The following is a 25663-nucleotide window of genomic DNA, read 5'->3' as shown; positions in this document are numbered from 1 at the left end:
GGAGCCAGCCTGGGAAGCTCAAAACCCTGCATTGTGTTTGTGAGAGACACCAGAAAAGTAAGTTTTATTGTGACAACAAAGCCCATCGAATGGCTGGTTGCACGCCGAAAGGAATTATTTTCCATTTTTATGATAGAGAATTGAGCAAATTCAGCAAAGCCAGACAGATCAGCAACAGATCTGAGCAAAGGAAGTGCCAGGAATACGCGGGAGCTGGAAAAGGAGGGTGCAGGACTGCTCCCTGTGGTGGCAGCTGCCTTTCAGGTGAGGTTAATTATGAAGTTTTCAATTAGAGAATTAATTAGCAATTTTTCCTGGAAGTCTTGTGAACTACAACTCCCATGAGGCACCGGCGCGGCTCAGGGCTTTAACCAATCAGATGGGGCGCGGCGAGCGGGGCGGCCAATGGGAGAGGAGGCTGGCGGCGGTTGGAGGTTTGAATTTGAAGGGGGCCGGGGCCGGTGTGGACGTTGCGGCGTGGTGCTGGAGGTGCGTCGCGATCGTCCCTCAGGGCTCCGCCGCTGCCGTGAGGGAGCCTCTGGCGCGGCTCCTCGGGGGCTGCCCGCCGGCCGCAGGTCGCTGCCCGCCGGCCGCAGGGAGGGTGGTGATGTTGGGAGGGCGAGGGAAGCACGGGGCGGGATGGGGATGGGGGCGGGGATGGGGGCGCCTTGGTCTCGGTGTTTTTTCCCCTGAGATCTCCTGGCTGGGGTTCTTGATCGTAGAGGAGGGCTTAGCTCTGCTTTCGTGTGATTGCTATGACGGGGAATGAAGTGCTGAATGTCTGAAGCGTGAGGTCTGTGTGATATGTGTAAGGCTATGCTGAGTGTGCGCTGGATAGGCTGCTGAAAGCCAGATCTATCAGGTTTTAGGCTACTATCCTACCTAATGTATCGATATCTTACTGTTTTTGCTCTCAATGCAGAATTTAAAGGAGAGGCTGTCATGTCGCAAGACTGCAATGATGAGTGGGAGCTGAGCAAAGAGAATGTGCAGCCCCTCAAGCAGGGCCGGGTCATGTCCACCTTGCAGGAAGCACTGGCTCAGCAGGAGGCTTCCACTCACACTGCTGTTCAGCTCAAAAAACAGTGAGCAAGATTTTAGACACCTTGTTTTCCCTTACCTTCCTGCCTTCTTGTCAATGTTTCTACACCTTCTTATGTGTACCAGTGTTTTAAAAGTATAGAAAAACAGAAGATTAGAGAGAGATTTGTGCTAGTGCTGTGCTACAGGTACTTAGGGCTTAGGTACTTGTGGATGCTGCACAGCACAGATAGTTATTTTTAGGTTTGCAATGAAGTATTGTTCTGGTTTCAGCTAGGACGGAGTTAATTTTCCTCCCAGTAGCTGCTAGGGTGCAATGTTTTGGATGTAGAATGAGAAGAATGTTGATAACGCACTGATGTTTTAGTTGTTGCAGAGCAGTGCTTACACAAAGCTAAGGGCTTCTCACCTTCTTGCTCTGTCCTGCTGGCGGGCAGTCTGGGAGGGGACAGACCCAGGACAGCTGACCTAAACTGGCCAAAGGGTTATTCCATACCATTTGATATGCTAAACAATATATAGAGGTGGCTAGCCGGGATGGGGGGGCCGACTACTCAGGGATAGGCTGGGCATTGGTCGGCAGGTGGTGAGCAATTGCATTGTGCATCACTACCCTGAACAAGGGACTGCCTGTGGAGTTCTACAGGGCAAAGTGAGAGCCACTACTTAGCACAAGCCAATGTTTTTATCTGACTCACACTGCTAAGTGGCTTTCTTTCTTGACTTTTATTTTGCTGCCTGAGAGCAAAGCCATCATGTTGTAGGAATGGAATGATGCATGGGAGTTGAACAACAAGGCAAGATAGCGACTATCAGTGTGGCCCTTTAGATGTCTTCACTGTGCTCTGTGGTGTGGTTCTGTAGTTGTCTGATCATCGTCACTTTCCATTGTCTTCTGTAATCCAACCCCAATTATATACTTTAATAATATATTTAGGTAAAAGATGTTTCATGTGAAAATTAGATTTTTAATATCTCTAATAACTTTTCATAAGAGAACAAGTGTTCTATTGGTCTCTCACATGGGAGACCATATGGGTTTTAGGATAGTAGTTGTTCTTGGAAGTATACTTCATAAAGGTTGTTTCAATGTATTTCTGTTCTTTTTAAATAAATGCTTCTTATGCATTCCTTTTGAAGAAGAGTGCAAAAGGGATGTTTATTTTAGCTTCTCCAGGTCTCAGTAAAAGATCAAGTCTCAATATATAAAACCTACCTTACTTCATTTACACTTCTTTTTTTTTTTTTTTTTAAAAAAAAAAAAAAAAAGAAAGGTATGAGTGAGAGTGAAGGTCTTACTTTACAGAGTAGAAAACATGCAATTTATTGGATGGATTTATATATATATATACATACATATATATATATATATATATATATATATACACATACATACATGTGTGTGTGTATATATATAATAATTATAATTACTATTATTTTTCTAGAGAGTTTGAATCAGAGATCCGATTTTATTCTGGTGATGATCCATTGGATGTCTGGGACCGGTAAGCTTCTTTCTACTCCAGAAGAAATAATAAAATCATTAGATCTGTGTCACTGAAATGTTAGATATTCTTGTAAGAGCTTAGAAAATATGATTCTAATTTAATAATAAATTAATTAAAAAAAATTAGTTGGAGCTTCTTATTAATAATCTGTAGCATCTGTTTCAATACTATACCTAATGTTTATTCAACTTTTGTTATGTTGTATTGAAACAGAAGCTGTGTATGTTATGCAGAACTGACTTCTTATGAATATATTCCATTTCTAGCTACATCAAGTGGACAGAGCAAACCTTCCCCCAGGGTGGAAAGGAAAGCAATCTCTCAGCAGTATTGGAAAGGGCAGTGAGAGCGCTCAATGAAGAGAAGAGATACTATAAAGATCCTCGCTATCTTAATCTATGGCTCAAGTTTGTGAGTATTTTTAGAAAATCCATTGGATGATAGTTTTTCTTGTATTTGTCATGTCATTTGCAGTGTTAACCTGATTTCTCTTAGTAACTGAGTCAAAAAGCATGTTGTACAACAAGTGCAATGTTAGAAATTTTATCTGAAAACATGTTACTTATTCTGGAATTCCCATTTCACATTCTGAATACAATCTTCAGATGTTTTTCATGATCATTCAGTTTGGACAGTGGTATACACCCTATGTTTTGTTTTGGAAAATCTAGTTGGAATGAGTGAAGCTTGATTCTTTATGTATATTGGGAGAACATAAAAATGGTTTAAAGACACATTTTAGGTGTAATATCTGTCCTACCACTCATTAACTTGCAAGTGTCTTGTATCCATATCCTATGCTTAAGAAAAACTTGAATATGTTTTGGTCTTGGCTTGTCTCTGCTTTGCTATAATTTTTGTTGTTGCTATTCTTGTCATCTTAATGGGACTTTCTCCAAGTCCAGCTTCCTCAACTGATTTACCAGTCCCTGGACCAATAATAAATTGTCCTTTATGTAAGGATGAAGTAACTATTCTCTGGAGTATTAAAATTACATTTCAGTCAATGAACTAGCTAAAAAACTTGAATTTGATACTCTGAACATGTAAACTAGACTAATGGGGCTGCTAATATTGACAAATACATACAAGAAGTCAGAGGTATTCCTCCTTCTCCTGTTGAGTTCCTTTTTTTTGTGCACCATGACATGATACAGTCATATGTTCTGGCCTAACAGCTGCTTCTGTAGGACTTCTATTGAGATAAATGTGTTGCAGGGGATATCAAAAAGCAGACATTGACTTGGAATCCTTTATAATTACCGAAATACTTTTGTTTCAGGGAAATTGCTGTAATGAGCCCTTGGATCTATACAGTTACCTGCATAGCCAGGAAATTGGTACAACATTGGCACTACTCTATATCACATGGGCAGAAGAACTCGAGGCTAGAGGAAGCTTTAAAAAAGCTGATTCAATATTCCAGGAAGGCCTTAACCGCAAGGCTGAGCCTTTGGACAAACTTCAGTCACATCACAGGTAAGTTTGTAGCTAAGAGAAGAGCTTAGAACAGTTTTATGGGCTCTAGTGGATATCTGGTACAGTGAAGTTTTTGCTGACTTCTCCGATATTTTTTTTTCTCAGGCAGTTTCAGACCCGTGTTTCTCGGCAGACACTACTGGGGCTCGAGGAAGATAATGATGAAAGAGACACCAGTCTTCTGGGAACTGAAGAACCTCAGAGAAGCTCACTGGCAGATCTAAAAGGCAGGGGAAAGAAAAAAGTGAGAGCTCCAATTAGTCGTGTAGGAGATGCGCTGAAAGGTACAGTCAATTGCTAGAGTCACACATTAATGGAAAATTTATACCCTTTCAATGTGGAATTTTCATTTGAGTACAGTAGGCTAAAGGTTAATTTGCATAAATCTCTTACTTACAGCCACAAACCAAAACAGAAGTCTCCAGACTCTAACTTCTCAGCAGCTTTCAAAGAATCCAGGTTTTGCTGTGTTTGATGAAAATTCATCTTTGGCTTCTGGACCTGAAATTCCTGTACTTACGCCACAGTCATGGGCAGCACCTCCAGTTCCAAGGGCCAAGGAGAATGAACAAAGCGCAGGTCCTTGGAATTCTGGAAGGGTAAGCAGTCTCAAAGTAGACTGGCAAAAAAAAAAAAGAGAGGAAAGTGTATGTAAGTCAGTCTTCTGATAACTGAGACAAAGGTCATGTTCTTTTTCGCTTTCCTGGGATTTGTTTCTATAGATAGCAACCAAACTTTCTAGTTTCTTCCTGAAGACTCTCTGTCCCTGTGTAACCTAGTCAGGTTTAACAAGCTGATCTTGCTAAAATAATTTCTAAAAACTTTATTTCTGAAGCCAAATTCATAATTCTTGCTAACCAAAAAAATAGGTAGTTTTCCTGCCCTCCAAAGACATTGCTAGGCTAAGAATATGAGGTAAAACTAGATTCTGCAAAGAAAGAGAGAAGCCAGACACTAGTTATTTCTATAGAAAAGGGAGCAAAAGTTCTATTGATATAGAATGGTTTGGACTGGAAGAGACCTTAAAGGCCATCTGGTTCCAGCCCCCCTGCCATGGGCAGGGTCACCTTCCACTAGACCAGGTTGTCCAGAGCCCCAACCCAGCTGATCTTGAACACCTACAGGGATGGGGCATCCACAAATTCTTCCTATTCTCTACCCAGCCTGTATTTGTGCTCGGGATTGCCCTAGCCCAGGGGCAGGACCTTGCAGTTGGCCTTCTTGAACCTCAAGAGGTTTGCACAGGCCCACCTCTCAGGCCTGTCCGGGCCTCTCTAGAGGAGACCACGTAACACCTACCCAAACATACAATACGTACGTGCAAGAAGAACTCATTGTCTAGCATATGAAAATAAGGCATGTACAGCATTCTGCAAGTCTGTTTGGAGTGTTAGTGATGAAAACAGAAGAGTTAAGATCAAAAGAAGTGGAGAACTGTACCAATTAAATATTAATCCTAACAATATAAAGAAGCTTGCCAGTAGATGGAAAAGGGGATGATAGAAGGTTTGTTCCAGTAGTGTAAACTAATTGGAAACCAGTTTGAAATATCCCTACTACATAAAACTTTCTTCTTGGGAATCCAGGAGAATTTCAAGTAGGTAGATGACAGCAGAATGATATCAGACTTGATGCCATCTGTATCTGGCTCCAAAAGCAGTTAAGGGATTTCTGTGGTGCAGGAATGGTCCTTGAGAAGAAAATGGAGAAGTCTTGGAGGTTCTTAGTGGGCAGCAGAAACAATAGTATTATATGATTGAGACAATCTTGGCTGAAAAATGTCTATAGTGTTTCTGGAAAACAAATGAGGAGAAAATGGAATACCCTGCTAGACCAATGTTCCGTCAGAATAATAAAGAACATAAATCCTGACGAGGACATGCAGGAGTTGTCTTGCTTTTTTTAGGTGCTAGTGCCCAACTGACTGGTCTGTAACTATCTGTGTATCAGAAAGGAGGTAGTCTTTTAAATTTATGTCTTGTGAAAAGTATCAAGTTTAATTCTTAGTAACGAAACCACCAAATATCCCACACTGGAGGGCGGGGGGGGGGGGGGAAGGAGATTCAGTTACCAGAAGAAAAGAGAAGCTAACAATGAGTCTTTAGGCTGCTAACATTGACTCTTCCTTTTTCAGCGTCCTCACAGCAGTGCAAATTCTGGCATTGAAATGCCCTGTCCGATGACCACTTTCACCCCATATGTAGAAGAATCGTCTCAGCAGCAAGTCATGTGAGTTTTCAGTTTGAAATGATACCTGCACCTGAGATTATCAAAGCTGATTTGTAATATTCTGACTTAGCCAGGTAATTGAGCTTTTAGATCTAAGTAAATCTTAAAATCTGTCAGTCTGGAAGCTCTTAGTATTTCAGCTTGATGGCAGAGGCTTCAGTGGAGGATGCATAAGGGTATGGGAAATATTTGGGTGTGCTCATTTTGGGGGAGCCTGTATCACATTTATACATGTTAAATATTTTAATGGCTTGACTCAGCATATTGAAACAAAACCACAGTTACCTCTCTTAGGATGCTACTTGCTATGAAAGCAGCCCCAAATTGACAGAGGCTTACTGCTGTTTTCCTCTTATCTTCCTCTGTGCTCAACCTATCCAGAGTTTTATACTGAAAGAAGCTGTCAGTTTCCATGACAACAGTGTTGCATAGGTTGTGGAGGAGTATGCAATTTTGCCTGAAATAACCTTCCTGCTTGTACAGCACTCACTGTTTTGTTACAGCAGAGGAAAATGTGATATTTTGCAAAGCTGCTTAACTTTCTTTTTCTGCTGGCTGATGATCGCTATAGAAAGCATAGTTTCTCCCTAAGAGAAAGGTGGAAAAGAATGTATGATATTACAGGCTGCTTCTTTGGTTTTAAATTACGTGTAATCAAAGAATTCTGAAAAGTGTTTGGCAGCATAGATCTTTCCTATGGGCTTTGTATGTTGCATGTGGACTGCAAAGTAGCTCTGACCAAGGACATACCATGATTTAAGAATGCTAAATAAATAAAAAGTGTTTTAGCTATAAGACTTTCTCCTGGAAAACAGTGATGGTATTAAAATTAGATTTGACATGCTGCTCTCTTGGCTTCTTTCACTGCACAGGTATTAGTTTTTGTAATAGGCAACTTCTTTCTGTCACTTAGTATGCAGAATATTTTCCTTGAGCAAACTACTTGCTTATTGTGTCGTAGATCTTTTTTTATCCCCTGAATCTAAAATGCCAAGTTCAATCTAGCCAAAGACCTTTTTTAAGTTCTTCTGTTGTTTTTGTTGTTCTGTTTTTTTTTGTTTGTTTGTTTTTTTGTCAGGTAAAATCTGTTTTGTAGGATGAGTGGGGACTTGGCATCGGTATGGTCACACAGACTGATGGAACTAAAGTAAAAACAGATCACACTTCAGAATGCACAACAATTCAGAGTATCATAAGAACTTTATATGCTCTTGACTTGGTCTTATCAACGCTTTTTTCTGACTTGATATTCTTCCCTTTTATGTACGATCATTCCATTTTTCTTGTTTGTCAACACAACAGAATGTCTGTAGACTTATTCTGCAGCTGGTTTCTGAAATTTGCTGTTTTCTTGCCTATAATCTTTTTACAGTGTTTTGGTGAAGTGCATATGATCCGAGTAATAAGTGCTTGTGTTTTCAGGACTCCCTGCAAGATTGATCCGAGCATAAACAGTGTTTTAAGTGCTCGCAAGCCTCAGAAGGAGGAGGATCCACTATGGCGGGTGCAAAATCAACGTCTGGATTCTCAAGAAAAAGAGATGGTGATGTACTGTAAAGACAAAGTTTATGCAGGAGTGGAAGAGTTCTCATTGGAAGAGATTCGAGCTGAAGTCTACAGGAAGAAAGCAAAAAAGAAAGCTGAAGGTATGCTTCAGAATGGGATGACATAAGTTCTTCTGAGATAAAATCATAAAATCAGACTTCTTGTCAGTATAAAGAAACCTCTATTATTGCAGCTGCTTTTTTCTACTGGATTGATTACTTAACTGGTCTGAAGTACAAAGAAAGCAACATAGGTGAAAGCTTAGTGTGTAACACAGGAAATGGGGAAAGACCACCAGAGGTTTTAGTCTCTTTAAAAAGAATTCAGGCTTGATAATGGATCATGTGTGAAATACATACTGTGCCATGTAAGCTTTTCTTCCTTAGAGGAGTTTCAGGCCATAATGCAGAAGAAGGAAGAAATACAAAGGAAAATTGAGGCTCTGGAGAAGAAATTAAAAGAGAAAGAAGGTGACAAGCAGCAGCAACAATCATGTGAACAGGTATTGTCCTCGTTTACCTGAACTTCTACAAATAGCTACTATTTACAAGTACTATTAAGAGTACAATATCTTATGTTTGGCTTTCCTTTTTTTGAAAGGGTACTTCAGTCTGTTGTATCGTGTGCATTAAGTGTCACCCAGTAAAAGAAAGTTCAGAAATATTTCTTAAATGTCCTTCCAGTATAAGGATGTAATCAAAGACTTCAAGTCTTGTAGTCTAACTTAATTTTACAAGTATTGCTGCTATGTAAAATCTGACAAGATGCCTTATGCTCAGGTATAATGAGCTTTCTTCTTTCCTTTTTTTAAAAAAAAGTCATACTAAATGCTTGAGATTGAATTGCTCTTTCAGGCCACTCGCGTGCAGTTTCCTTTTATATAGAGAAGTTGTAGTGCAAAAGAAGACAGAAGAAACTGGAACTAGGGAAAGGAGTGAAAAGGTGGCAAAGTGTTTTGTTAAATGCTGTAGGCAGCACAGCTGCTTTCTCACTCTCCACAGTGGGAGGAAGATTCACAAGGTTACAACTGGGGAAAACTTGTGAGTTGAGATACAAACAAATTAATAGGCAAAAGCAAAATAAGGAGTTCACTACTTCTCACCAGAAGATGGGAAGTACTACCTAATTTCACAGATCCAAAATATAGCACCACAGAATCAGCTATGACTAAAATTAATTCTACCCAGCTAGAATCAGTACACAAGCCATATCTGAGATTTGTCTCCACATCTTATAGATAGTATACTCTATCATGTATTAATTTTTTTCTATATGCAGAGAAGTCTTGATCAGAGTATCTTTGAAGCAAGTATAGTTTGTTCTCTTGGTAGTGTTATTTATAGTTGTTTTTGTTTTTTAGCAAAAAGATGTCACCCAACCTGTTCTTATGTTTGCAGAAGTACTTAAACCCCAATTTTCCTACAGGTTGTAGGTAACAAGTAAAAGTTAATTACTTTAAAGCTTTTCCTTTTCTCTACTATATCCATTGGGCCAATAGAGTATTTTATTTTCTCCTACTGCTCCCAATACCTCCAGTACCCCCAGTCCTCATTTCCAGAACAAAGATTTAAGGATAAATTTTTTTAAATGATGAAATGCAAAGTGCTCCTACTTTGATGTAAACTATGTTAAAAAACAGTTACAAAATGTCTTTAATAGTTGCAGTGTACTTAAAAGTTCCTATGAAAATTACAGAGTTGCAAAGAGTAAAATCTGTACCCTTTAACTGGGCTAAACATAAGAATGGAGTCTCTCTATCATGCAACTAATTGAGTACAATAAAAATGTACGAAGACAATCATTAATGCATCAGAGTTCTCATGACCCACATGGGAATGTCATACTATACTGTTCCTGGAATCTTGTATGGTCTGTGATTCCATACCTGTAGAACCAAAATATGTCTTTGTTCCTACAGCCAACAGAGATAACAAAGCCTCTTCCATCTCTGGGACAAGAAGAACTTACTTTTTCGAGTGCAACAGAACTTGGGGTGAAAGAGCCTCACTTGGAAAGGTAATAAAGGATTTTTTTTTCCCAGCAATGAGAACCTGTGGGTACAATTACTTAAACAGCGTTCCACATTACTTATGTTTTAACAGAAAGAGTGGATGTAACCCTAGGCATCAGCCTATAACCAGAATTTGAACAGAAATTGTGTGAAGATAAACTTCTGTTTGAGAATAATTTTAATTTTTTTAATGGATAGCATAGGTCAACTTGGCTTGCCCTTTTTATGAAGTTTACTTATGTTTTGTGAGTGTATAAAATGTCAGCTTGTATCTTGTTTACAGTGAATACCAGCCCTCAGAAGATATTAAGCTGCGCAAACCATCTTGTTCCGAAGGTAAGGATTTAAATTTTTTAGCAGTAATGAGAAGGCTGCATTGATGGAAAGTGTTCTCTTACATGAATAGCAGAACAGCAACAAGCTAAAAAAAAAAAAAAGCCTATATGGAATAGAGGAATGAAAATGAGAAAGTGTTAGTGTCCAGTACTTTTAAGTATACTAGACAAGAGACTGAGCACCTGAGTTTCTGAGAACTTTCATCATTTCAGGAGTCTTTCAGGAAGAAGATAATTTTTCTTTTAACAGCTGAAGATTTTCTTCTGCTTTTATACTCTTTTGCAGATTTGAGTAAGACTGCATACATAAAACTCATGTTAAGATTGATAATGTCTTAAGTCATTTCCTTTTTTCCTTTGACGATTTGGTAGAAGGATATAATTATAAATTACATTTTCAGTTTTGTTGGTATGGATATGTGCTATGTGCTGAAGGAAACTTACTTTTGAAAGTAATTGACTACTGTTGCTGTTAGCAGAGGTTATCCAGTCTCTTGATGTATGCCCAGATACACGAGGAGGAAGTGTGTTTTTATCCTCTGAGGATGAACAGGAGGAGCAGAGGGCTAAGGCCAGCCTTGGGAAAAGAGAAAAATTTGAAGGTGTGTTCTAGAAAACAAGTTGATTAATGTGGTAAAAGTGTGGTTGTTTAACATGACAAATTAAAGCTTGTTCTCTAAAGTTTCTTTGTCAGCTCTAACTTCCTGTCAGGACTAGTATTTTTAAGTATTGGATGTTGTAAGTAGCATTTATATGTTGTAGAAAAACTGTTGATATAATAGAGCCTCTCGTTTTTCTCTTTAGATGTAGTTTTCCTTCCATCAACATATCCGTCTATGCCTTTCTCCATATTTGACGAATCATCTACTTCAGCAAACCAGAACATAAGGTAGAATTACTCAAGGCCTAGATTTTAGAGGGAGAAGGGAAAAACAATTTCAAACTACCTTATCAGCTGAATTAGTCTCCTCCTTGAACAGATGTGGGTTTTTATATTTGTTTTTTTTCTTTTTTCCTTTCATTATTCTGCTTGGGATGTCCATGATAACAAGAAATTGTGTTGTTGTTCCTCAAGCTTAGAGCTGTTCAGGGTGTTATATAAGCTTTTTCTTTTTCAGGAGAGTAGTATATATTGCAATCTGTTGGTAGTTCTGTAGTAGAAAATGGTAGATTGAAATGTTCAGTGGATTAAACTCTTGAGAGGAAGTTGAAGACTGGAAGCTACTCTAATAAATATTCAATGACATTTAACTCTTATCTTAGTTGTTTTACAGATAATACAAAGAAAAGTGCCCGGTGCCCTCTCGCTGTTCGTAAACCTTCAGAATCTGCCACTGCGAAGGAAAACATACCACCAGAAGCCTGTGTAAGGAAACAGTTTAAAGGAAATAATTTCCTGTCAAGGAGAAATCAAAAAAGAATGTCCTACTGTTGAACTGAGTGAGACTGGCTGAACTGATGTGAGATCTAAGCTTCTGTCTGGCATGCCAATACTTGAATTGCGTGATGTTTATAGAATCAGTTCATATTTCACTGGAATTAACGTTTTTATTAGGCTTTAACCTGACTAATACGGAGATAATGGTAGAGAGTCTTCCAGATTATAAGCAATGGATTAGTGGTCAGGATTCTTCACTCAAATTTGAAAAAGCTTTTGTGATTGAGCATAACTCTCAAGCACTGCATCCTGTTCCATCCACTTTATTGCCACGCATCCAAACATCTCAGCTCCTGTTACCTAAAGAGCCACATATGAGACTCCTCTAAATCTCTGCACTGGCTTCCTAAGCTGTCTTGATCTGATGTCTCTGTATGAGTCTTGCAGATACTTGTAAAGCTTTCAGTAGAGGTGTTAGCTGTTGTCTCAAAGGATTTGGTTACTGCATGCTGCAGTAGACCTTTAGGCTGGTGCTTTAAAGAGTTAGAGGATTTTATTCTGAGCTGAGAAGGATTTTTTGTACAGCTACAATATGAAATAGGGTTAAATAATTCATGGTAATCATCATACTGAGTTCGGTTCCGGAGTCAGTCTGGATATCTGTAGAGTGCAGCTTTTACTTCAATGCCTAACACTGTCACCTATGTGACTCCTTTAAATCTCTGCACTCATTTCCTAAGGTGTCTTGATGCCATGCCCGTATGTAGGAGTCCTGACCAATCAACACTTGAATAATGCAATTATAACTGAACCGAGAGAGGTACTTCTAGGGCATTAGATACCAAGTAGTCTTTGGCAATGCCTGACAGCTCTGCAACACTCTAGAAGGTAAACAATGATAGACTTTTCTGAGGGGAGAAAAATGCAATTATGTTATGGTTAGGGTTCAGTTACTCAATTGGAATGAGAGATGTAAGTGGAGTATGCAGAGTCTGGATGTCAGAGCCAAGTTGGAAGGTGGTGGGGTGGAAGAAATGGAAGGAAGAAGTGTTCTTCATACTGATTAGGTAATCGATACCTGTGGGACTGGAATGACTAAAAGAGTCACATGAAGTATAACAGGGTTGAAGACAGAGAGAGAACACTATTATGGGAGATAATTATTCCAGTTTAAAAATTCAGTAACTAAATTTTATTGTTATACTTGCAGATAAACGTAAGTAATTTTCAATTATTTTTTAAAATATGATATACTTATTAATTGCTTGTATGACATGTTTTATATACTTCTTGTTTGTGGAAGGAAGCTATGTTTGAAGCACATCTTGGCGGAACTTTTGAATCCCCTAACAGGAAAGAGGGGAGAGAGTAGAAGATAGCTTTTCAGTTAAAAATAAGTCATTTGATACTATCTACAGCCTTTTCATTGTCTTTTTTTACCTGTTCCAGGATGAGCTGAATGGAATTGAGCCTTTGTCTGAAGATGCAATTGTGACAGGCTCCTACAAGAACAAAACCCTTTGTGCCAACCCAGAAGACACATGTGACTTTGTTAGGGCTGCCCATCTTGCCTCAACTCCCTTTCACGGGGTGTTAGCTCAGAGAATCCCAGATCCTGCTTATTCACAGAGTGTTCTGAAGGAAGACTGTCCAGAATCAAAGAGTGCGCCTCCGAATCAAAACACACCAGTTTGTGAGGGGACATACAATGAAGTTCATTCAGTAAATAAACTGAGGTAATTAACAGCACTGCATCTTAAGCCCCTTTTCGTGTCTCTTTGGTTGTGCTTTTACTATTGTTTCTGAAGAAACAATTTTCTGAAGAGATCAGAGTATAATGAATGCTTTCTCTAGGTCAGGATCTGTTTTGCCTTAAGCAGATATAAGAAGTAATAGCAAGCTCAATCATCTCTTCATGTTTGTTGCAAGACTTCATACTTTTTCTACCGATTAATTTGTAAAGAAATTCATAAGCATATTCTGACTTTTTAACAGGAGAATAAAAGCAGAAACAGTTATATTTGTTTCTGTAGTCACTTCAGTATATAAAATAGATCTGATGATTATGGCTTAGACTTCTACAGAGGAGAAAAGCTGGAGAGAAGGAATAAAAAACTGCTGTTTCTTACCACTGTAAAGAAAAAAGCATCTACTGTATAGCATTTACTTAATTCAGAACTGCATTTGATTTGCTAGCTGTTAATGTGTAAACATGTATAACAACCTGAAGGTGTGCGTTTAGTAAGTTCCCTGGGAAGACATGCTGATTATAGTTAAGACGGAAAATCAAGAGTGATTTTTCTTTCTCCTACCCCTCTTCACTGCTTTAAAAGCATTGTTGGTCTGAATTTTGGTGCAGCTACCAGAATGAGGTAGTAATAAACATTTGTCATTCTCTTCCACTGTAGCAGTTCTATTTAAGAAGAGAAGTCAGCTGTAGATTAGGATTCTGATTGTGAACTCATTGAAACTAAAATGTTGTTTCAACACAGTTGTACACTTTCCAGAAAGGATAGGGAAGGGCTTCTTATTTTACAAAAAGAAGTCTAGGAGTGCACGGTATCCTTTCACTGGTCATACCTTGCATTTTTTGAAAGTCTGAATAGATGTCCTTTATTCACAGTCCAATCATGGAAGCAAGCCTGGAAGATACTCGTTCATCAGGTTCTTCTGTCTCCTCGGGATCTTCTCTTTCTTCTGTTACACAAATATCCACAATTAAATACCTGCACATCCCTGAGAAACTGGAACTTGCTCAGACTTTGCCTGCTGAAACAATTACTGATTCTGGAGGTATCAGTGAAAACATTACTGGTTAGTACTAAATTGAATTTCACTTTCAACAAATAACTTGCATCTGCCGTAGTTACTCTGTAGTGCTTCTGCGTATCTTATGTTTTACTCTATTTTCTGTGTATTTTCCACTATACTGTCTTGTGACTGAACTTGTCATTTTTCTGTACTATATAGCGCTACCACTTGAGGTATGTAGTATAGGGTGCTTGTCAGTGTCCAGAAGACAAATATTTAATGTAATGGACGGTTTCTTTAAGGTGATAGAGAAGTTTTTTTTAAGGTATTATTGCAGAGAATGTGTGAGAGTTGAGGTTAAATGCAGAAATGAAAAATTCTGTCTGGATGGTAGGGAGAATACTTAAGACAGCTTTGTTTTGACTTTTTCTTCTATTATCACACTGTTCTCTTCATAGGCCAGTAGCTGCGACATTGAAAAAGGCCAATGAATTTGAAGTTTAAATTTGAAACAAGTATGAAATTTTCTCTACACTCTAAATTTTCTGTAAACAGTAGTGTGTCTTTGCAGTATTTTATTCTCATTGAAGAAAAACAAAACCAATACTTTCATAGTTAATTTATCTCTTCTAGACAAAGACCTTTTGTTTCTCTGTTATAGATCATTGTTACAATTAATACAGAAACTGTCACTACCTTCAAAACCTGGCTAGTACCATTAAGTTTGTATTGAACAAGTTTTCAAGATATTTAACCTCTTTTGCCTCCTTTGATTTCGGTTTATGACATTTTAATCAGACGTGTGTATCTGAAAATTCTGTGTATCTACTTTAAGGAACAATACGTTGTTGTGTAGCTCTAGACTACATTATTAAAGAAGTCTGTTGTACCACTCATGTTTCCTGATGAAGCATGATCAGGAACTCAGGAACTGGAATCAAAGTAAAATTAGGAGGAAAATTATTAGAAGAGTGCTGCAAACGTAGCTGGCACTTCAGCTAGATCCTACGCTTCTTCATATTTGCTACTGTTTGGAGAAGGATGCAAGATCTTTCCTTATTTTCAGAAAGAGAAGGCATTTGTTCAGTTGCTCTAATGGTCCTTTTTTCTCTTATTACTCTTTCTTCCTCCCTTTCTGCACATCTCCCTTGAAGTGCAGTTATCAACCTGGATGTAGTAATAAGTAATACTTCATGCTGCATAGCAGGAAAAATTACTTCAGGCATTTGACAGTTTATTACTCATAAATTTCACAGAACTATGAAATTTGTAGTGATACAATAGAACATGTGTTTAGCCTATAAAGTACAATATTTCCTGGATCTGCTTCCATGGACTTACTTGTACTAAACACAATGCTTTTAAATAAGTACAATAGTAGATAATAACACTTTCTTACTTCTGTGCTGTGAAAGATTATAATTAGTAATGGGTGACACCATTTTAGTGTTTGGGAAAGGAAGTTGGCGGAAGCCTTCTAGTTCTGATGTGTTTTACTTGGCCTGATATTGGAGACCAATACTTTTCAGGCTACCTTGGTTTGGGATAGATGATCTCATCCACTGACTGGTGTCTTCTGTTATGCAGAAAAGCAACTGAGACCTACATGTAACTTTCTTGTACGTTTTCATGAGGTGAAATCCATTAAATCCTCACTGTAGAGAACAGCAGAGTTGGAGTCCAATCTGTTCTTTCCTAAATAAAAACCCTGTTGTATTCAGAGAAGTTAATTTCAATTAAGCCCCATCGCTTCAAAAACCACAAACTGATCACTTACTCCAGATACAGTTTTTAAAACAGGAAAGCTAATTCACAAAATAATGGTTTTGGATTCTGCTGTTGCTGAGCAGATAGATGAACATCATCTAATTCAGAGCTTTGTCTCTCGTGAAAGGCACATCTCACAATACACTACAGTAGTGTCATGAATCTCATGAGATGCACTCCCTTTTGAAACTGCCTTATAGAGTTATGTTCACTTCATAGAACAAGAAACTATTGGGAAGAGACTAATGGACTTGCTGAAAGGTGATGCAGTGAATCTGTATACAGACGGAAAGCTAAATTAAAGGCTTCCAATATCTAAGTTACTTTCTTCTTGACAGATACAATTGTTTCAGAGACTCAACACCTATATTGAGCTCATCTGTTTCTATTACTTGTCTTCCTAGGTGACGTAACTCTGCTCTTTTGGAGTGCTGAACAGCATAAAAAGCTTTTAGATCCCATGCCAGAATCTTTGACTGCCTCTCCAGATTTTCATTTGGAGACTGGCTCTATGCCTGTCATGGAGTTCGAGAAAGACATTAAGCTAGGTAGGTATTCCAGACACCCTGGGGAGCGCAAGGGATCTATTGATGTTCTTATTGGTTTGAAATATACTTCATGCATACCAGTTTTATGTGGTGTAGAGGGGGAATAACATGAACAGTCTTGGATGCACACTTGCTGCGACAGCTCATGAAATGTAAACTTTCATAACAGGAGATGAGACTTACTCTATCAAATGGGAATACTGGACCAATGAAGAACACAAGATGTTTTTTGTGAATCTAGCTAACTTTGCCCAGTTGGATGCAAAGGGATTTGTAATAAAGGTAACATAAATGATGTTTTAACATTTTGCAGTTCATGTATAAAGTTCCTATGAGATATAACTTACGTTGTAAGTGAACTTGGCCATGACTTCTGGAATTCCATGCATGAAGTTTGCTATTCCATGTCCTTTTTCAAATTGCTGATATATATTCAAATTTTGTGACTGCGGCAAATGTTCCTTGCTAAACTGGGAATTAAAAAGATGAGAAGAATGCGAAGATGAGCAATTTTTGCTTTATTCCAAAAATAAATGTTCTTATGTATTCTCTTGTAGGTGTATTCTCAGCCTGTGCCTTGGGACTTCTATATCACACTTCAATTACGGGAGCGTTTGAATACTGACTTTGACCAAAGCTTCAGTGAAAACTGCAGCTGTTTCTTATACCAGGATGGCTGTGTGATTCTGCACAGGGATGTAAATCGCTTTACGCTTGCGGTCAGTACAGATAACCAAAGTACAATTGCAAAAGACACGAACTCTTCCATAGGTACTTAATAGTGAGTTTTGGTTATTGCTGAAGATAGCTTCACGTGTTTATTATTGCAATCTAAATCCTCTTCTTTGTTTTATCTACATACAAATTAAGGCCATCTGTTACAGCCTTAGTTAAAGCTGGTTTCTCATTTATAGATCATGTGTTTCTCTGAAACAAACCCATTTTTTTAAACTTTATTCATGAGTGATAAACAACCTGAGCCCAGAACCACACGTTATTTCACAATAAGGCTTACATCTAAAACTCTGCGTTGTTTAACTTGGCATCTTTCAATGAGTTCTGTCTGCCATAGAAAGGTCATAGCGCTCAATGACTTGTTGAAGGATTTACATTTAAAATAAAGTCTGGTAAGTGCATTTTGGGTTGTTGCGTATAAATTAAGTAGGGTATAAATCAAGTAGTCATTTCAGTCTTAAGTTTAATTTTTCCTCCTGTTTTTGTCCATTTCTTAATAATGGTTATTCTAATTCTGGCTGGATGTTCATGGGAAAAACCTGATTACACTAAATTTAGGGTAGGACTGTTACCTTTATACAGTTAAGTGGGGGGGGGGGGGGAAGGTGAACTATAAATATTTCACTTAATCTGTAGTACAGATGCATGTTTATTCCTTGTTTTCAGGATCTTATTCGTGGCTGCAAGTCTATCGCAAAGGAATTTATCCTGCTGGTTGTTCATGATCTCCTGAGTGTGGTTGAGAAGCTCCACAAAGCAGAAATTGTCCATGGAGATCTGAGGCCAGAGGTGCTCTTTCTGGGAGACAGGTTAGTTTCTTTGTATGGATCTGAGAGGATATGTAATACTTGATTTCAGCTATAACTCTTTGTAATTTATCCCTTTTAGGTAGGAAACTGATGTAACAGTTCATTTTTTTTTAGGCTGCAAAATTCTGAACAGTGAAAACACATTTTTGGAGTCAACCTTATGCCTGTGTGCCCTCCCCCCCCAGTAATATATAGTGATGCTGTAGAACATATAAGATACTAAATAAAATGTTTTTGCTATTGTCCCTGTTCCCAAATTTCTCCTTTTCCAAAATTCTGGACAATTAACTAGATACTGGTGAATAACTTGTCTTTGGTCTTGCATATCTGGAAAACACAAAATTAGAAAACAAAGGACAGATGGAACTGGAATACCCAGGCACTCTTAAATGTGTTGCTTAACTTCCACTGTAGTCCAGCTTGTAACTTACTGTACGCACAGATCTAGCTTTCTGCTTTAAACTTATTCCTATATTAAGTTTAAAATGTCACATATCCCTTGGAGTATGATCTATGAATGGAGTGTGGGAAGGTAGTAACTGAAAGAATACCTAATGATTCAAATAAAATTACATTAGAATAAATTCACTGGAGCAGTTCTTAGTCATTGCTGATAAATTAAAAATAGCTATTGACTTTAAAGTAACTTTCAACTTACAGGCATCTAACACAGTAGTCTCTAAACTTGCTTGTGCAACCCTATCGGGGGGGAAAAAAGAGGGAAGTCACTTCTAATATATGCATACTTGTTTATAAGTTATTAGTATGTTCGTAGTACGTGTCCATGTTCTTCACACACCCCCAATGAATTGTCTTGCACGCTTTCTGGGGTGCATGCACCCCATTTTGCAAATCACTGATCAAACAGTGGTGTGATGGATTTGGTTATCTGCTGGTAGGTTTATTATGATTTCTCTGTGGAAAATGCAAACCTAATCTTAGCTGCCAAAAAGTAAGGATGATTATAGGTTTTGGTGTCATAGAAAAAAAAACTATCCTAGGACAGTTGTATAATGTAAATGCAGTCAAAATCGTGAAGTATGCTTACAGCATGAAAATATTAAAAAAATAAAAATAAAATAAAAATAGTGAGCAGGGTGATCTGTTTATATTGTTGACTTGGCAGCTGTCATCTATACAAGTACTCGCTTCTACCATTTAGGTTTGTCCTCACTGGTGTGTGGACTAGGGAAGGTTTAATGAAGTATGATTCTTAATTCTTTCTTTTATTTTGATATCTTGAAAGAGAGGGAGAAGTACTAGATGTTATGATGTTTTCCTGTTCCTCCAACTCAGTTTCAGATAACTGATGAATATCAAAACAATGTCTTTAGTGTTTCTTATTGCTATTCTGGAGATACAGGTGTCATCTGTAAGCTTCAAGCTGCCAGCTGGTTGGTTCCCCTTTCAGGGGAAGACCTTTCAGTAGTAGTTCTTAAGCTAGCCATCAGAGGGGAGCATTGATGTAGCTAAGACTTGCTTCTTGAATTTGTTTTTTTATGTGTTGGTCTGCTTTATGCTTCATTTGTTTTCTCTACTCAGTATCTGTGACCTACTTGGTTATGGTAAGGTGACAGGAGCTCTGAAGGTAGTGGATTTCTCTCACAGTGTGGATTTGAGATTGAAGTCTCAAGTAAGCTTGCCCAATAATTTTCCTATATCTCAGACTCCTCATGGACAACAGCTTCTGGCAAAAAGTTCCCTTCCTTATCAGGTAAGTCTGTTTGGCAGGATACCTTAGTTTCTGTTTCCTTTTCAAAATCTTGGTTTAAGTTGTATTTTATAGAATCTGTGGAAAATACTGAGAATTTCTCATCTGCTTTACATCTTTGACATTAACTGAAGGGGTTAGCAGCATTGTTCTGGAATTGCTGGGTGCCTTGACTACTGTATGTATTTAGGAGTGTAAAGGAAGACTAGAATTCTATTTTGAAGTTGTTTTGCGTAGTATCTTCTGAAGATCCTGATGCAGAGACCAATACAGACTTAAATATGTAAAAGCACCAACATTAGAGATCTGTGGTGAACTGTAGAAATCAACAGAAATTGAACTTTCTAATGTTTGTTATGACTGCAGGTAGACTTGGTTGGCATTGCAGATATAGTCCATTTGATGCTGTTTGGTGATCACATCCAGGTCTGTCAAGAGAATTCCATCTGGAAAATCAGCCAAAACATATCAGAGTAAGTCCTTTTTCAGAGGAGGCTACTGGGAAGTAACACATTTCTTCCAATTTCCTTCACTTTCTTTAGTCCTTCATTTCTAGTGTTACTATTTTCAAAGCTTAAAACCCAGCTCTTCGTGCTGTAACTGTCAAAAGCATACGATCTGTGGGGGCCTGATTTTTGAAACTACTAGTCTTAGTACCAGTACTGCTAGACTTACTACTGGTACCCTTAGAGTTATGTAGGAGACAGTTTTAAGCTGAATACAAGCCATACAGTCTAGTTACAATATGATCGATTTTGGTTTTTTTGTTATTTTTGGTCTTGCTTTCCTTTCAGACCAGTCTGAAAGTCTTAGTGTCTCATTTGACTTCGTAGTCAAAGCTTGGAGATGTTTATAAGTGGGTGAGTGGTAAGAAAATTCCATGAGCTTTTGCTTTAGAAGTGGTGATTACTTGGATTTTCTGCTTTTTGATTCCAGGATCTATTGAAGGGTTACTAAGACACTGACACTAGGGTTCTGTCTGTAACAGTTATGAAAGCAGTATAATTTTTAATTATTTTTCTTCTTGTGCGTTGATAATTTAAGCTGCACAGCCAACCGCTCCTTCGGAAGTTGGTATTTGTTCTAAGTTATTAATTTATAGGGTTTCCATTTAGACACATGCTAGGGCTGGGGCTATAACACTATTCTGCCTTCATCTACACGTTCTTAAACTAAAAGTTCATTCATTTCATTAGTCGTATCCTATAGAATTTTTCTGCCTTAGCATTTCATAAGGATTTTCTAGAGCTCTCCTGCTCATAGCAGAAGTTGGTTGACAGCTATCTGCATTTCAGGGTCATGGTATATTAGCTATACCTGATGTGTAGATGTACGTCTGTAACTATTGCTTTAAGAAAACATACTACAGATTTGGGATTTGTCCAGTTCCCTAGCAACCTGCATTACTTATAAATCTTTGTGTTCAACCATTAGAAAAAAAATCATCTTAAGCTGGGTTATAGGGAGAGGGAAAAATTCTCTTCTCCTCTTATTCTGCATATATCTTTCTTTTTTTTACATGCTGTTATAGAATTATACCAGTAGTTATGCAGCTACAGCAGGCTTCTGCTGGGTACTGACTATATACTTCATATTGTACCCAGTTGCTTCTTTTTTTTTTTCCTTTCTTAAGAGGATCAACTTACAGGACTAGATGAGAAGAACAAAATCACCAAGAGCAATTCACCTCTGAGGAGATGAATATCAATTATATATAGGTTGGCAGTAAATATGTATTTTATATCACCTTAGTTTCAGAAATACTGGAACATTCCTCCTTCCAACCTCTCCCCATCAGCTAAATCATTGATGGAAACTGACTTTGTCTTTCTACTAACAGATATTCTGACACTTTGTATCTTTAAGTAAAGCTGACCTGTTCTGAAAAATAGGACTCCTGTATATTCATTTCTATCAGCACATAATCCATTTTTTGCAGTATTTTTGGGGATAGTGGGATACATTTCTGAAGTGTTGCTTTTTAATTTTTATTCATTTTTGTTCTACAAAAGATGAAATTGAGCTACAACAGATGAAGCCAATCAAGGTCTGAGCTGAGAAAGGGTGTTAGGGACCTCATCAGGATGTGGGTATGAGAAAAATAACAGTAACTTTGGATAACTGGACCAGGAGTATGTGAGTATCAGGTATAGAAAGTCTGAGTTTGGAAGGATAGGACTGACCATTATGGGGAGTTTGGAGAGAAGGAGTCAGCTGGAAAGGTATTTGGGTCAAAACTGCAGCCATTGGATTGAAGGAAGGGCTCAAAGTAGAGGGAGACTTGGGTAGAAGAGCATTTATCACAGAACTGTGTGGAGTTAGAGTAAGGAAGTAAGGAAGAAGGTGAAGTCTGGGCATGTGTTTTGTATGGCTGAACCCAGGCTGTAATGACTCTTTTCACACTTGGGTACATTGGTTTATGTTTTTTCTCTGGAGTTGTAAATACAAATAACTTATTTTCAGTCCTGTTTATTATTTTGCTGCTGAAAATGTGGTTGTGCCTGTCATTCTTCTTTACTAATTTTTTCAATATCAAGAATTCCAATAAAGGTGTAACTAAAACACCTATATAAACATGTTATCCTTAAACGTTCTACCAACAGTGTAAATGGTGTACTTCATTATGTAGGAATTAGGAATCTGCACTGATTTTTTTTCTTGCTTGGCAAAGTTCTGCATTCACACTTAAAATCTTTTGGTGTGTCTGGTTCTTACTAACAGCTAATGACCCTTCCTCCAGTCAATTTGAAGCTCTCAATAAGTACTCAAGTAATCTTTGACAAGCTGGTTTACTGCTGCAGGGAGCCTTCATCCACCAGAAGGGTCTGCCCAATTAAAGTACTCCCCATTTGATGGATATTACTTAATCTTGTGCTCTATCCTTGCAAGTTGAAAATTGCAAGGCAAAGCACAAAAATGGCCTTGGAGACCCAGTGGCACTCAGTGCTGCCTTAAAAGCTGACAGAATGAATGCAGAGCAATTCAGTTAAACAGTATGGTGAAGACTTCTGGAAAGATAGAACGTGAATTTTGATCGAGTTTCTATTTTGATTTTTGAGCCTTACTATAAGGTTGAATTCAATCTTTTTTTTTGGTAGGGAATTTTAGCATGTTACTGATGGAAACTGTTCAGTTCCAGAAGTATTTTTTTTTAGTTTTTCTATTTTCACCATGTTATTTTAGGAAACTTCATCTGTGCAGGCTGATAAGGGCTATCATACAGAAAATGTGTTTAAAATTTTAGGACTATTTTTGTCACTCATTAACTCTTTAGACATACTTACCAACATGTAACATCCTCTGCTTTTCCCCCTTACTTGCTGTGAAGGAAGTGATCTCATGTCTTTTTTTATTGGGTTCTGTATGGCTTCATTATCTTAGAAAATGTAAGAGTTATTACTGTAATAGTACAGGTCAGATTCTCTCTGAGATGAGACTAAGACTGCTGCTGTTTTGTGAGTCACATAAAGCAGAGGTAGATAATTTGTTCAAAAGCCAGCATAACTCCTGGCTTAAAGGGGAAAAGTACTTCAGTAATCAGAAACAGCACAGTCTATGGTCTTCAGAGCAAGACTGAAGAACAAAATATTAGCTCTGATACTAGTTTTCATAGACTTTAATGAGTCACCCTTTTCATGTTGTGTGGGTATATCTGTGACATCTGTGAGATGGTATTTATTACTATTAATTTTCTTTGAAATGCTCTCTGTATGGGAATTCTGACAGATGGAAGGTAGAGGTTAAAAAACAAAACTCCAAAGAGTTTAAAAACTGGCTGTAAACAACCCATTTTTTTTTTCTTGGAGCTTTTCTTTAATATTGACTAGGAAACAGCCTGTAAATGAGAGTTTAAGAGTTATATCTGCCCCTTATTCATGAAAAAGGAATCTGTCAACTTTGGTGCAAAAAATCCTCTTGCTAACTCATTTAGAAGTGCTGTGTCTCTGTGGGTGGTAATAGTGGTCAAGTACACTAGAAGAGTTAACTGTAAAAGCATTGCTTTTGATAGAACTGTGAAACAGCATGTTTAGATATGAAGAAGCCTGCTGGAGAAAGAGCCCTACACATAAACCAAACAACATTCCTAGTTTTCCCTTATATATGGATGAAAATGTTGTTACTGGTCTTCCCAAGGCATATAGTGCTGAATATAAGTGGAAATATTGACAAACATATTATGTGTGCCTACAGTTTCACTGAAAATTACTCTGTTTGTTTTAGGACTGTTGGTGGTGATTTCTGGCATAAACTTTTTGAGCGATTTTTGAATGCAGATGGTAAGTCCACAGTGCCTCTGCTGAGGGAGTTGAGAGAGGAACTAAGTGACAAGTTTGACAGCGGTTTCCAGAAACATCTTTATGAATTCTTAGCAGCAGCACTGGGAGACATCGTCGTCTTGGACAACTTTATCTGATTTCATAGAGAACAAATCTTAAGTTCCCGTCTATAATACACATAACTTATTTTTTTTTCAAATGTAAGCGTGAGCAGCAGTTGTAGACATTTCTATGGGACTTGCTAAATAATGTTGCATCAGTGCATAGCTATCCTGAAACTGTTAGGTGAACTAGTCTGTGTCTGAGAAGTTTGTCAGAGAAAACAAGCTGTTGTAACTGCCCACTCCACTTTCTATGTAGCTTCTCAGAAATGAATTTAATATCTAGTTCACCCTGTAGTCTTGGAAGTGTCTTTGCCCTACATTTAGTTGTTCTGTAGTACTGCTTTTAATCACTGTTTCATCAATAAAGTTGTTTTTTGATTGTATCTTGGTTGTATTAAGCATTACTGTCAGATGGTTTCAAAACACTTGATTTATTATCCATACTGGAGTGCTTCTGCCTGACTGAGAATTGCCTTTGACTGCAAGATACGAAAGCACCTCATTTGGTCGCAGCTTTCATAACCACACAGGACTTCCTGGGCACTTAATACATGTCAAACTTGAATGTTCCTATTTGGAATATGTTGTCATGGATGATTGTTGTAGGAGAAGTAGGAGTCACAAGTAAAAAAGATGCATATTTGTTTTTGTTTCTTAAAGCAAGGGCTAGAGTTACTGTCTGGAATAAACACCTTTCAGAAATCCCTTTGAAGATTCTACTTGCTTTATGTGAAGTGTTTCCAGGTTTGTGTGAAAGCTTTTGGAGACATATGTTTGTGTTAACTTTTTACAAACTGCATTGTTAAAATCAATACAAAGGCCTGTACTCACTTTATTTAAGACTGAACAGAACTTACAGGATTTCATACCAAGATACTATGCAGAGAAACTTCTCAGATGTGTGGTTTACTTCCTTACAGCCTCTTCCTTGTATGAAAGAAAGAAGAGCACTGCATCACTAGTAGTTCTCCTGATTAACAAACAAGCTGGTTTAGTGTCCTTTTTATTTGGTCAAGTTCTCTGGTCATGGTTCTGTTTGATTCTTACCTAATTGAACTTAAGTCCATATTTTCTACATTGTTACAAGCCACTTTCTTTCCTGTTCTTTCTGTTTGTCTGTCACTAATTTGTCTGTCACTAATCTTTGTACTTTGACATGTGTTCTTGCTCTTCCAGATCCTTAATGTCTTCCTCATAGTTCCTTTTATGAAGGCTATATCCTCTTGTAATTCGGGAATAAGACTAAATGTGTTGATAGACAAGCTTTACTATGTCTTAATGTAAACTGCTTATGAAGAATTTTGTCCATTAATGCCTCAAATAATGCTTCCTGTAATACAAGTTGTTAGTTAGCTATCTACTGAGTAAGTAAATAATAAAATATAATAATCTTTCTCTAGCCAGAGGCTGAAGCAAAGATCACCAATAAAATATT

General features: G+C 37.8%; 1 protein-coding gene across 3 annotated transcripts; it reads left to right on the top strand.

The window, feature by feature from the left end:
* The first annotated feature begins 456 nt into the window (after window positions 1–456).
* On the top strand, window positions 457–25663 carry BUB1B (BUB1 mitotic checkpoint serine/threonine kinase B). Of its 3 annotated transcripts, none has more exons than XM_032189238.1 (24): window positions 457–489; window positions 923–1085; window positions 2487–2546; window positions 2816–2960; window positions 3832–4028; window positions 4134–4312; window positions 4428–4627; window positions 6163–6257; window positions 7680–7903; window positions 8189–8304; window positions 9721–9818; window positions 10097–10149; window positions 10628–10750; window positions 10953–11037; window positions 11412–11514; window positions 12976–13262; window positions 14150–14340; window positions 16449–16592; window positions 16762–16874; window positions 17150–17311; window positions 17994–18136; window positions 19679–19850; window positions 20214–20320; window positions 24069–25663. In XM_032189238.1, exons 2-24 carry the CDS (start codon window positions 943–945, stop codon window positions 24259–24261), a joined length of 3333 nt encoding a protein of 1110 aa, XP_032045129.1. In that variant the 5' UTR covers window positions 457–489; window positions 923–942; the 3' UTR covers window positions 24262–25663. The 3 variants fall into 3 exon arrangements, with proteins under 3 accessions (XP_032045129.1, XP_032045128.1, XP_032045130.1); XM_032189237.1 differs by having other exon boundaries at window positions 10625–10750; XM_032189239.1 differs by lacking the exon at window positions 10628–10750.

Source organism: Aythya fuligula, chromosome 5 (assembly GCF_009819795.1).
Source record: "Aythya fuligula isolate bAytFul2 chromosome 5, bAytFul2.pri, whole genome shotgun sequence".
NCBI classification, from domain to species: Eukaryota; Metazoa; Chordata; class Aves; order Anseriformes; family Anatidae; genus Aythya; species Aythya fuligula.
The sequence above is the reverse complement of the archived record's forward strand: the minus strand, read 5'-3'. Positions and strand labels throughout refer to the sequence as shown.

Coding starts and splice junctions, on each gene's coding strand:
- BUB1B (XM_032189237.1), top strand. CDS start 943: ATGTCGCAAGACTGCAATGATGAGTGGGAGCTGAGCAAAGAGAATGTG. Junction 11,515..12,975: donor ACATACCACCAGAAGCCTGT/GTAAGGAAACAG, acceptor TACCTGTTCCAG/GATGAGCTGAATGGAATTGA. Junction 19,851..20,213: donor AAAGTTCCCTTCCTTATCAG/GTAAGTCTGTTT, acceptor TTATGACTGCAG/GTAGACTTGGTTGGCATTGC.